This window comes from Rhea americana, unplaced genomic scaffold (genome assembly GCF_003343005.1).
Source record: "Rhea americana isolate MKP2758 unplaced genomic scaffold, rheAme1 scaffold_51, whole genome shotgun sequence".
Taxonomy (NCBI): Eukaryota; Metazoa; Chordata; class Aves; order Rheiformes; family Rheidae; genus Rhea; species Rhea americana.
In genome coordinates this window covers 3,152,170-3,164,973 of record NW_028186657.1, presented here as the reverse complement: position 1 = coordinate 3,164,973, position 12,804 = coordinate 3,152,170, and the positions used below count along the sequence as shown (strand labels likewise).

Sequence of the window (12,804 nt, the reverse complement as noted above, 5' to 3'; positions counted from 1 at the left end):
AGTAGGAGCCTGCGTTCACAGTGCAGACATCCCCAAGACTCACAGACCTTTCCAAGGACTTAGGTGCTGGAGCTGAAGGGGCTGGTGACATCCCCTGGATCACTGCAAACACTGTTGTGTGTGCTCACAGCCCTGCCTCATCCCTGCACTGAGCTCAGACAAGTAAATTTTCCTCGCATTTGCTGGCAGAGAGGGGTTCAGGCAAACAAGTCCAGCCAAATCAGCCTGTGCCCTCGTGCTGGGGTTATGGTCCTCAGATCACAGGACAAACTGGGCTGTGCATCTGCTCCTCACCTGCTGCGTTGCAGGGCTCGATGCTTTCAGCTTCCTCAACCGCTGCATATGGCTTTTGAGCCTTGCTGGAGAATGTGGTCCTGTTTCCTACAAGCTTTCTACATTGTTTTTACCACTATGAGGGGATTTTGTCCTGCTTTTATCAAGGCATAAAGGAACATTTCTTGTGCATCTCTGCAACCGCACTGGGAGGCAAGACTGAACGGTGGCTCACAGTGTTTTCAGACAGGATCCAAGCCTACAGTGCAGCACTGGYTGCCTAAGGCAGGTGTGGAAGACCAGAATGGACGGATACAACATCTTCTATCCTCAAAAATCTTACCTTCAGGCCTCATGTGCTGGGAGTCTCTTGTGCTTCACAGCTGAGGGCTTGCAGCCCCTTTCAAAATGAATTAATTCTGCCCCTTGCTGACCCTATCTTTAAAACTTACCAGCGGGTAAAAAATCTTCCTGAACATTGGAGACCTGGATCTATAACCACTGCTCTGCAGGAAGAGCCGAGATGCCTGATCCGAGGCACTTCAGTGTCTCTGTCTCCCTGGCTGTAAAATGGGGGGGATGACATGGGGAAGGGAAGTCCTTCCAGATCTGTGACACCAGGCGCTACACATGAGCGAGACATTAATGATTGCAGTTAACCCCAGCAGCTGTCAGCATCTGCATAAATGTCCAATCTCTTTAAATCCTACTTTCCTTTCCACTTAGCAGACTTTTTGATGAGGAATTTAGCAGTTTAACCATGTGAAAAATGAGTTAGGAATATCTTAAATGCCCCAGCCGCTGAAACAGCATGGCAGCCCCTCGGAAAGCCAAAACGGGAGAGGATTTTTGGACCAGTGCTGGTTCTCAGTTATCGCTGAGCTGACTACATCTTCTCTCTTTGTAAAAACAAGCTAAAATCCTCAGATAGCCCTTCTTGAAAACTAATCTCACAAAACTCCAAACAAGAAGGAAAATCCTTAACTTCGAACCCAGTGAATGTTTTGTTTCCTGACTCTTGGGTAAATACTAGATAGATTCCCAATTTCAACCTGAAGCAGTTTATTTGGCTGCTGTTCACAACTCAGACACAGCAATAATCAAGGAAATCTCGTTTGATTCAGGTTGGCTAATATTGCCTGAGGGGTAACATCATTTTCATTTCCACACATCCAGCACTGGCACAAAACGGCATGGACAGGTATGAAAAATGGTTCATGGATCGTTGGTGCTGAAATTCCAACTCGTATTTTCATTTTTGTGTAAATAATAAATACCAATAAAAATGTTGCTTGAAAAAAAGAGAATGTGAAAAGAAAAGTATTGCTGAATTTGATCAAGCAAAATCCTTTGCAGTACTGCCAAAAAAAAAAAAAAAGAAAAAGAAAATAAAAAAGAGAGTTAAAACAAATATAGCTGTTAAATAAAAGATCCAGGTACCAAAGAGCAAAATTTAATGAAAGCCAAAACTGTTAAATATGGATTCCTGTTGAGAAAAAATGTCTTTAAGAGTTTTACCATTACTCTATTTTTAAGAAAAGTGTAGTAAAAATACATATTACAAGTTAACATTTTCCACGCTTTTGTCCTATTCCTCTTTTTTTTTTCTTTTTTAACCCCTCCATGAATCAAAAGCCTTTGAAGACTGCTCCTCATATCTCCACGTCGTCGCAGGTGGCCAGTCCTATCACAGACGCACTGTTTCCCACGTGCGGCTGCCGGCAGGGCTCCCCGGGACCTGCCACAAAGGCACTAGTGTCTTTGGAGGCAGCCGGGCGCTGCGGCCGGGCGGGTCTTGGCATCCTTCTCCCAGTGCAGCCCCTGGCAGTGCGGGGCTGCGGCCAGGGCCGAGCCGCGGCGAAGGCTGGGGCAGGAGACGTAGCCGGGGGGCTGGGCGCAGAAGCAGGCTAGCTTTTGGGATGCCTCYGGCAGGCTAGCACTTACATAGAACTGAAGTCAAAAATAAGAAAAGAACAGATTAAAAATAATGATAACCAACAAAAAGTGACCTGAAGAGCTTTTTGGAAGGGATGATGACAGTGTTGGGAGATGACAGATAGAGATCACAAAGGTTTCCAGTGAYGGGGGGAGGAAAACATATTGGCACAAGACATGCTGTGCCTGAGATTAAGACCTTGACTCTGACTTGCCAGTCTCCAAAAAGTGGTCATAGGATGAGTGGATAAATAGAACAGACACTTCAAACTAGGCTGGTGTTAAAGGTGGTAAGCATATTGCTCTGTGCAGACATTTGTACACTAACGGATAACTGGTATTCAGGCAGCTTCTAGCCACACTTATGGACAGCTGCATAGACAGATTCTCCTCATCAGCTCGTGCCAGTCATTTGCCTGCATGACTTCCTCTTCACCTGCCTCCTTTTCCAGCTCCTCACTTGCTAAGTTGCACCTTCTTGTTACAGGAAAAAAAGAAAAATGGAAAAAAAAAAAAAAAAAAAAAAAAGAAAAAAGCAGCTCAGAACCCTCCAAATAGCAGCTCTGTCCCCAGACAGATCCTTGCTGGATCCTGTGAGATGCTTTGAACTTTATCTGCCATCGGCAATGGATCTGTGAGATGGGTCAAGGGTGAGTGGGTCAGCCGCACGCCCTGCCCTGCAGATCTTCTGACTTCRGGTGCTCCCCTGGGAATCCTTCACTGCTGGGAGGTGCTTCAAGCCCACTGGGGTGAGAAACATTCGTCTGTCCATGCCAATGAGTCACAGAATGAATCTCTTGTGCAATACCAGAAAACCATCCTTGCCCCTTTGATCTCCATGCCTGCATCTGGACTCCTAGCTGCCTGTCCAGCCATGCAGGTTTCTGCAATGCTGAATTTGGGATCAACAACCTGCTTTCCTGGCTTGTGAATGCTTTCCCCTCCCTACAGACACATGAGCAGGAATCAGCTGCTTTTGACTTCGTACCCAAAGTACAGGCCACATCTTCACTGGGGAGCTGAGCCTGATCAGCCCCAATGCTATCAAATGTCATGGACGCTTGAATGAAATTCTCATAGGATTTTCTCGTAGCTCCTTCCAGGAAACTGTCTTGGCCAACTATCTACAAAATGTCCCTTTTAAATAGAAAAATGTCGTAAACGGATTTCAGAACAAAAAGACAGGGATATTCCCATTGCAGCCCCATGACTTCTAGCATATTTTACTGGTTAATAGGCAGCCATCTAGAACTGGATGCTCTTGAGATGATCTGTTCCTGGCTTGAGGTGGGTCCCTCATGTGACAACCAAAAAGGGAGCACACGCAAAGCTAAGCAATGAAGAAATGGTTCACAATTGCTTATTGGCTCCCAGTGACTAGGCAGGAGAGTTGCTCATGAGGGCTATGCTGCATTTACCTTCTCTTTTCCATAAACAGTAGCCTGTAATGATCTTAGACCAACCATCTGCTCTAGTCTGCAGTGATGAAGTTCCCCACTCCAGGCACATGATCCTTCTCTTGAACTGCCACTCATCATCTCTGGAAGAATTATCACTCTGTCCTCTTGTTACCTGGATTTCCAAACTCACTCTTGACTTAGCCCCTGTAAAACAGCCTYGTGTTTCTGTTCAGGTTCTTTTTTGCATCAAGTCCTTCCTTTTCCAGGGAGAGCTATTCACAGCTGTGCCTTGYTGCAGTAATTCTGCACTCGAGTTAACAGAAAAACCGAAGGCAGAATCATGATGGACAAAAGGGGTCAATGCTGATGCCCTGCAGGGGGTTCAGCTTGCCATTTATCGGATTTTCTTTTTGCTGTTAGTAGCTTGGACATTATGGTTTGCATCCCAAACTAAACCAGATTAAAGGGCTGAGCAGGGAAGGGGGAAAGGGCTGATGTTACCCTGACACCACAGGAATTAGTAAGAAAAAATATATATATTGCACACACTAAGACTTATTAACAACCAAGTTAAAACAAAATGGCATAGTCCTCATTAGTGTTCCAGTGGTTCTTTGATCAGGGACGGTTCATGAGTCTGTTAAATCCCATTACATTCTCCTTATTGCAGTACAGACCTGACCTGTTGCTGTTCTCCTGCCAGTGGATCTATCTGCAAAATAAAAAGGGAAATAGATTTGATTTCCTCAAGAAGATCCATCCAATTGTTCCTTCTGTCACCGTCATTTGTCTTGTTGGTGTTGGGTTTGCTTTTGGCTCTGGAGGGGGTGGAGTTGGGCTGCCCCTGCTCTCACCCAGGCAATGGTCAAAGACCAATTATAATCCCGTTGCTCCCAAAGACATGCCGGTGCTGTGGCTCATGCACGGAATCGTCTGCATGGATTTGTGGAAGTCATGGCTGACCACACGTCCGTTCTCTCCGCTGCCTCCTGCTGCAGCCGGCCTGGGAAGGGTTGATGTCCGTATGGCTTCATTGATTGATTGCTGTGGGATTAAACAAAAACCCTTTTTAGGAAGGACGGGGGGGTTTCCCCCTGTCCTTAGCAATGTTGGAAAAAATGCAATACAAAGCGATGCTGTCTCTGTAACTATTCTCTCTCTCTTTCTGCCTCCAATTGCAGTCCTGCTTGCTGCATCTGCTCTGTTAATTTGCATCCCTTCTAGATTCAAAATTAAATGTTTCAGCTGTATTTTGGGATATAAAGCATACATGCGGTATGCAGAAACAACTCAAACCTCCAGAAACATAAGAATAGCCACACTGGATCAGATCAGAGGTAGTATATTCACTTCCCCCATAGATACGCAATTGCTGCTCCAGTACCATTATGTATGGTGGACTCTGACTCACTGCGAGAGTATGTTTAACTTTCCTCACAGGAAAAGTTGAGCATGTGCCTATGTTTTTGTCTGCGGTGATGAATGAGGTAACCAGGAAATGCAAACCTAATTTAGGAACCCAAATCTCATCTTCCTGTTCCAGATACTGTCCAAAAGTTTTGCTCACTCTTGGAAATCTATGAAAAACACTTGTTTAGAAGAATTCAGCTAACAGATCAAATCCTTTTGGTCTGTTTGCTTTTGCTTTTAAGCTACCTTAAAGAGAGGCACTGTCATCCTCTCTAGAATGGGATGTCCTTATGAAGAATTATCCAAAGATAATGCAGAAGAGCCAGTCAGAAAGACTCACTCACTGGATTGCCATGCCCAGGGCAGCCATGGGTCCCTCCTGGCTGAGCAGATCCAAGGTGCTGAAATGGCTGCTTGATATCAAACCTTTCAGAGGGGGATTTCGCCTGTCTTTCTGGGCTCTTGCCTGGGCTCTGCTAAATGGTTTCAGGGAGCAGCCAACCGACGATAGGCATCAGCCAAGGGGACCAGCTTAGGCCAGATGCTAACACTGGGAGAAATRGTCCTTCCTTGCAGTGGTTGGTTATAATGGGGCAAGAGCAGTGCAAACTAACATTTCCATGAATTAGCAGGTCATTTGGAGCAACATAGGAAACTAACACCAGGCAGCATCTGCTTAGGACTAGAACTGTGGAACTATTGCATGCCAACACTCCTGCTCAGTGTATTTGTGACATATCTAGCTTTACACTGTAGACATTTATAATTTAATTTTTTATATTCAGGGACATTAATTGCACACATTATCTTACCCTTGTGCTCAATGTACCTTTCATTGCCTGTAGAATTTTCTGAACCTCAATGGGAAATGCACTATTGCCCATTTTCAGTGAATWGGGAATGTTATTATTGATGATAAAACATCAAGCGTGTTGTGAAATAGTGACATAAAAACTAAATAAATGATTGTGTTTTTTCCTTTTGATCTTGAGTATGTTTCAGGGCCCAGGAAAGTGAAAAGTCTCACTGAATTTTAGGAAACTCACTTCATATTCTGCATGCTTACATTGACTTCCATGCTCACAGGAGAGGTCAAGGGGAGGAAGAAAAGGGATGTATTACTCTTACACAAATCCTTTTGCACCTTTATACAGAATAGTAATGCCTTAGCAGCCATTGCCACTGCCAGTTAGCTGAGTCAAGATGAACTCATTGCACAGATGCTTCTTTAAATATGTATCCCCACAGCTCCCAAAGCTAATCCAGCCTGATCTTGCCATGGCACTCCAAAATTTAGGCACATCAGAATTCAGGGCTGAAACAAAACTCTTGGATCATAAGGACTACATTCTGCAAGACCATGTCAGAGTGATGAAAAGACCCACTGCAAGCAAGATCCATATTCTTAAATTGGAGACCCGCAACACCAGGGGYCCCATTCCAGGGCATTTACTTGCAAAAACTCTTTATCTGGGGCTAAAGGCTAGAAATCTGGTAAATGCTCTGTGCATCTAGCAGTGTGGCCTATGTGTAATGGTGCCAGCAGGGTGTCAGCAACGGGTGAGACATGATCTGATTCATTACTGCACTAGCCCAGTTTTATCGTGCTGTTAACTGCTTGGACTTTTTTGGATATTTTTATTGTAGTAGTCRCTGTATCACATCAGCCCCAACAGACTTCAGCCATGCTGCACATACAGATTGCCATGGTCTGCTTTCTTAATTTTAAGGAATAGCAATGTTTTCCTGCTACCATTGTGCTATGAGTTTGATCTGTATCTGGATTTTGAACAAGAATTATGCCACACATCTGATTTTGCATCTGCTAACAACTTTGGCACACTTGACCCTCTTTYAGCTTCCTCTGATGCTCCTATTCCKTTCTAACAAGTCAAGTGATAYGGTCACTTTATTATGCCTAGATTTCGGCTTTCYAGCCATGGTCTGGGCTGCATCCATCTCTGAAGGCAGCTTTGGAGCTGGGCTGGTATCAGAAAGGTGTGAAGGGCCTGGGAATGGGTTGCCACCTTCATCCGCTTTGATTCACTTCTGGACTTGTAACAAAACTCGATTAAGGCAACCAGCATGGCTAGTCCGAGCCCACCGATGAGGATATAGAAAACCCCTGCCACATTGCTGAGACTCAGAGCGCTCGTCTTGTCCTAGAAGAAAAAGGAGAAGGGAGGAGAGGGAGGGCATGTGGGGAGGAGAACAACAAAATTAATATGAGATTGCTCTGAAAAAGACAGTGCACAATATAGCAAAGTTGGCATTATATCATCTCCCTCTATAATATGTGACATTTCTAAGAGCATTTTCAATTTTTAATTCAGTGTCTAATAAATCTAATGTTTCCCTCACACAAACAAAYAAACATTTCTTCAGCAATGTGACTCTTTGTAAAGGTTTGGGATCTCTGTTTTTCAATCATCAAACTTAAATGCTTATTTACCCAAAATGTCTAGTTTAAATTATTGATTAAAGGAGAAAAAAAAATTCTCTGCCTCTGTGACATTTGCTTGTCCCTGATGTCTCGCCTGAAATAACCCATTCTCTTGGAAATGTTCATTCCCTCATTCCTAGATTATTTCCCCCGCAAATTCTGTTGCTCAGCAACACATCAAAATGGCTGCTTTTCCTTTTTTTTTTCCCTTCTCCAATATTGAGGTTGAGGTGATACCCGAGATGAGCTGTCCTCAGAAACTCATTTGATTTCTATGTAACAAGGTAGTTATTACATGTGTAATCAAGACTTGCTGATGCATGTCTAAGTTAATTATTTGGTTCTCAATAAATAGGGTTATTAATGGGCAGCTACTCACAGTTCGCACCTACGTTCTGATTTTACAATTGCCTAATGAATCCTCATGGCTCTCTGGGGAAGAGCCAAGTCTTAGAATGACTCATTTCACCATCAGGGAAACTGAGTCCCCACATACAACTCTGATGCCCGAGTGTGCAGCTCTCGCCACTATTCCGTGCTGACCAGGCAGAGGCTGGGGCATTAGGATTCCTTTGGGCAGTGGCAGAACCCCAAAACTTGTCTCAGCTCCTGGCTCTTATTTCTAGGTCATGCTTTCCCTTTGCAGTGGACCCAGATGGGGCTCCTTGCTCCATCCTTGTTACTGCTCTGCAATATTGACTCAGCATCTATTTGCTGAGCACAGGTTCTCCAGGGCAGGCACAGCAGGCTGGTGCAAAGCTATTGGAGAGACTAGGGTTTGACCAGTGTTGTCAGTCCCAGTCCCTGGGCTTGTCCTCAGCCCCCAGGCAAGGAAAAGAAAATTGCGTGAGGATCATTTGAGAGCAGCCACACAATTGAAGACTAATATTTATGCCCTCTCAAAGAGTGTGCATCTAGGAACAAAGCCTCTGTGTGGTTCTTCATGATCCCTGCTACTTGATGGACACGCAGATTGGTTGGTGGCACAGCCCGTTTCCTGCCATTCTAGGACAGCTGATTCACTCATTTTCCTTGGCAAGTTTTACAACAAGCAACCCACACTTTTGGGGAAGGGCAAGGCTTCAGGAAGCAGAAAGATAGAGTGGAGTGATGTCAAAATAATACAAGAAGGTCCAAAACTGAAAGCAACATGAGCACRGAGGGCTTCAGTTCAAGAGCCATCCATCTGGCAGTACACTAGCAGGCACCAGCACTGGCTTTCAGGCAAGTATATTTTGCAAAAGGATTCTGTCTTTTGGAGTAATAGGATTSACTGGCAAAAAAATTAACCCTCAAAGTAAGAAAACATTTCAGTTTTCAAAACTAAAATAACTCCATAACTGAAGACGACTTAACCTTGTGGGATTTTTTTTTCTTTTTTATGRAGGRAAAATAGAGGGCTCCATTTAGAAAYGCTAGAAAAATGGTTTTTATTACTTYCCCTTCAGCTGACCCCACTGCCCATACAAAGTGGCACAGCTTTCTGCCCAGCTGGAGCACTCGCTGTGGTCTCCAGTGCCTGGGGGAGAAACCTTCCATTCTGATTCTGTTGCTGAAAAATGCAGCATTTTGGTTAGAGGTCACCCCTGCAGAGTTTTGGTCACTGGAAAAACCAGTGTAAGTGATTTCCCTTTCCATGCTTTGTTGACTGGCGTCTCTGCTAAGAGATTCACTGATGTCACCACGTGTGTTACTCCCATGGAAGTGTGATGGTCTCCGCTGGTGGACAGGTTTGGCTTTCCTTTGGATAATCTTTGCATGCCGGTCAGTCTGTAATCTTGTCGATGTGTCTGATGTGCTCTCTGTAATGAGAGGCTTCTGCAAATATCCTCTTACCTATCTGAAGGATTATTTATCTGGTCTTTTATAATCTGCCTTCATGYATTTTTCTCCTAGTCTTGATTGTACCTTTGTTCAGACATCTCTTCTCTACAGATTACTGRGAGTCACTTTTAAGAACTAGCTGAAACTTTTAAAGAGGTTTTTAGCAAAGATTTAGTAAAGCAAAGCAATTACTCTCAGAAAACCGGGTTATAACACGTCGTGTACCTTGCCTCTTCAGATTCAGAGTCTGAAGGGGTTGTACCAGCTTGAGGGAGAKACAAAGATGGTAAGAATGGGCTACCCTCCTTGACATCCTAATCTGATGCTTTTAGCCTAGCTCCTTAATGAARAGTGGCTGATGAGCATGTGCTCTGTGTTTGGAGGAAGGATGGGGACAGGGAAGGAGGTGGAACCACCTATTTGTCAGTGTCTTACTGTTAATTTTCAGCCCATACAATCAACTTGATATGACAGAATGATGGAGATCTTCAAGTCATCAGGGACCTTTGTGAAAAAGGGTGACATGGAAAAGAAATCATATTAGTGCTCTCTGTGAAAGAAACTGGCTCAATCCTTACTAGGCATCAGAGACTCCACATGGATGTTTGACTTGCAGCCACAGATTCCTGGGAAACTTGGCTCCCTGGGTTRTGTTGCTCATGGGAATATCTGGCTTTGGGCTTTTGCTGGCCATGATACTTTGGTATTTCTGCCCCTGGCTTGGAGAGTCACATTGCAATAGGTGATTTTCTCAGCCATCTGTAACGGCAAGGAGATCTGCCTGCACCAGTATTTCAAACTATTAATCTTCAAGATGTTGTAGTTGTCTTGCGTTTGATTTGCAGTGGCCTTATTATCATCATCATTATTRTTATTAATGCGACAATTCAGGTGAACTGAAAGTTGACTCTTCAAGCAGTCAGGAAGGCCAAGGAAAACATCTGTTCAGCATGGCATAGCAGTGGGAAAAYCTGCTGGGAGGGAGGGGACAGGCTATATTTCACTCCTGCCACTGTAATAATTTGTCCCCCAGAGCGCCTCTGTAGTGGAAACAGGCAGCTTCAGTAGGTGCTAAGAAAACACAAAAACACAGGGACACAGCTAATGACAAATTTTGTTATCATGAGCCAGGCTGAGAAATGAAATAGCTCCTGTGGTGCTGCTTGATTTTTTTGCTTGTCTTGTCTTTTCTTTTCTTTTCCTTTTTGCTTCCTTTCCTCTCCCAGTGGCCAAAGGACCAGATGCTCCTAGGAAGGCTAGGAAGTGATGCATGCCCAGCCGAGGCTTTCCCTGCTCTTCCAGTGCAGGCTCCTGGCTTAGTAACACTCAAAATAATACAAATATAATCCTAAATCTGTGCTAACTGCCTGGGAGGCCGGCAGGCCCATTCCTGAACCTCTCCTGCTCCTTGCTTGGGCTTGGTGACACCAACCGCTCTCCCGCAGAGCTGCCCGTCATTGAACCAGCTTGTTAGTGGGAGCATAAAATGTCACTGCTCGTCTCCCGCAGAGGCACAGTGCTGACATGGGGGGAAAGATTGGCAAGTGAAAAGAGAAAGAAAAACCCATCTTTCTGAAAGCCATGGCCTTGTTGCCACAGCAACCARGCACCTTCCCGTCTGTTCCTCCCAAATGGTGGCACCATATCCATCATCCTGTTCACAGTTATTTATCCYCCTCAGCTGAAAGGCGGTAAGGATAAATTGCCCCAGCTTCCTGGTGGGGCAGCCTGCTTGATCGCCACAAAGCTGGAGTCCATCTGTAGCATGGGGTGATGTCACCTCGAGTTGTCACAGTTTCTAGGGGCTGCTGAGAAGATGAGCTGTCCCAGGAGCAAGTGGTGGCCRCAGGGTGCTGCAGAAATTGGGGAGCTTTCCCAGCACAGGCTGGGCAGCCTTTCTCCGGGGAAGGTTTGAAGCTCAGCAATGAAGGATGTTGTGCTGCTGGCTGGTGTTGACACTGTGCGCTGCCGTGGGACTGCCAGGGCATGGGTGCAAACCTGTGCACGGCCACCATGGGGATAAGGCTCCAGCAGGAACAGACACATTTGGTTTGAGAACCAGCCAATTCACCACAAAGGCAGAGCAAAGCAGTAGCAGGGTTTGACACCTCCCTCTTGACCTCCCCTGATTTTATCAATTTTTTAACAGAAGTCCAATTCTTGCCAGTGGTGAAGAGCAGCAGGGGATCCCCGTGGCTTTGATGAAGGTCCCTTGGCACAGAAGCTGTTGGGCTGCCCTGCACGCAGGCCCAACTTGCCATCCTAGTTTGGAAAACCCCTTCCTTTCTTCCACTGCCTTGTAAAAACCTCARGGGAAACAAGACTCACATGCATCTGCCCTGACTTCTAGGACCCATCCTGTCATTACTCTCAGGCAACCTGAGCCATCCCTTTTAAGCTTCCAGCACTTTGCATAGCTTGCCAAAAAATTAGGAGAAGGGTGGGGTGGGGGGGACACAGCAGACTCTGCCCTCCCTGGTAGCTGCTTGGTGCAGCACATTTCCCGGGGTTTCTTGCTGTCTGGCAGTGCAGACGGGGCAGGGGTGATCCTAGCTCAACAGCCACGAAGCACAGCTACCTAGCACCTCCTGCAATGGGGTAATATCCAAATATTTAGCAAAGCAGGAGTGTTCGTCTCTGGAGTTTTAGTTCAAACCCACTAATATATCTACTGTTTCTTTTATAGGGATTTCTCTGGATAAAACTATGTGGGGAATAAATAGATAAACTGTTAGATTAAAAAACAGGATGGACACAAGTCAGTTAGATGCATGAAATGTAATCTGAGGACTCTATCCATCTGCCTGGGAAACCCCAAAGGCTGTGCTTGGCTCTGTCTAGAAATGTYGGATATGGACCTTACGCCCTGCTAGCGTCCCGCCACTCCTCATTAGCCTTCACTTATCTTTCTGAAAGTCTTTTAACTGCATAATAAGCTCAAGTCAACAATATACAGTAACGGGAAGGTTTTGTTATGCCTGTAGGGGGAGGATATGAAACGTCTTCCAACGCTTTGCCCTGAGCCTCGGCTGCTAGAGGAGAGGAGCGTGGTCTGGCTCGCGCCCCCCGCGTCGGGCAGGTTTTGTGCGCTGGGTGCGGAGAGCGGCAAGGCAGGCGAGTGCTCGGCTCCCGGCCCGGCTTGCCTCAGCCTCCATCGCCAAGGCCACCGCGGGATTTACTGGGCTGCGTTAACGAGAGCAAATGAGCAATGCAATCGCTTGGGCTCTCTGCACGCGGGAGAGGGAAGCTGTGGATTTTACTGTTGGCTCCTCTTACTGCTATTGCTGCTGCACGCTGCGCTGCTGCTGCAGACACGGGGCTGGCGCAGAGCAAGGGGCAGAGACACGGCCCTTTCGTGTAACAGCCGAGGCTCTTCGCTGCCATCTTCCTCACCCATTAAAAGCTTCATGGATTTAAGGCTTGTGCCTATACATTTCACACATGGAGTTTCAAGCAGTTCTCATGACTTTATGAGCCAATCATCTCATTTATTCACACGTGATTCACATGTGTGGGATC

General features: G+C 45.7%; 1 protein-coding gene across 2 annotated transcripts in view; it reads right to left on the bottom strand.

Annotated features, from left to right (window-relative positions):
• Window positions 1-1,749: 1,749 nt before the first annotated feature.
• The window catches only part of GRIA1 (glutamate ionotropic receptor AMPA type subunit 1), a 128,698-nt gene continuing 117,643 nt past the window's right edge, over window positions 1,750-12,804 (bottom strand). For both annotated transcript variants that reach the window (XM_085317923.1, XM_085317922.1), the window contains exons 15-16: window positions 7,046-7,180; window positions 1,750-4,673 (exon numbers count right to left, since the gene is read on the bottom strand). In XM_085317923.1, the coding sequence (XP_085174049.1) occupies window positions 4,485-4,673; window positions 7,046-7,180 (324 nt within the window). In that variant the 3' untranslated portion in view covers window positions 1,750-4,484. The remainder of the gene's footprint in view (window positions 4,674-7,045; window positions 7,181-12,804) is intronic.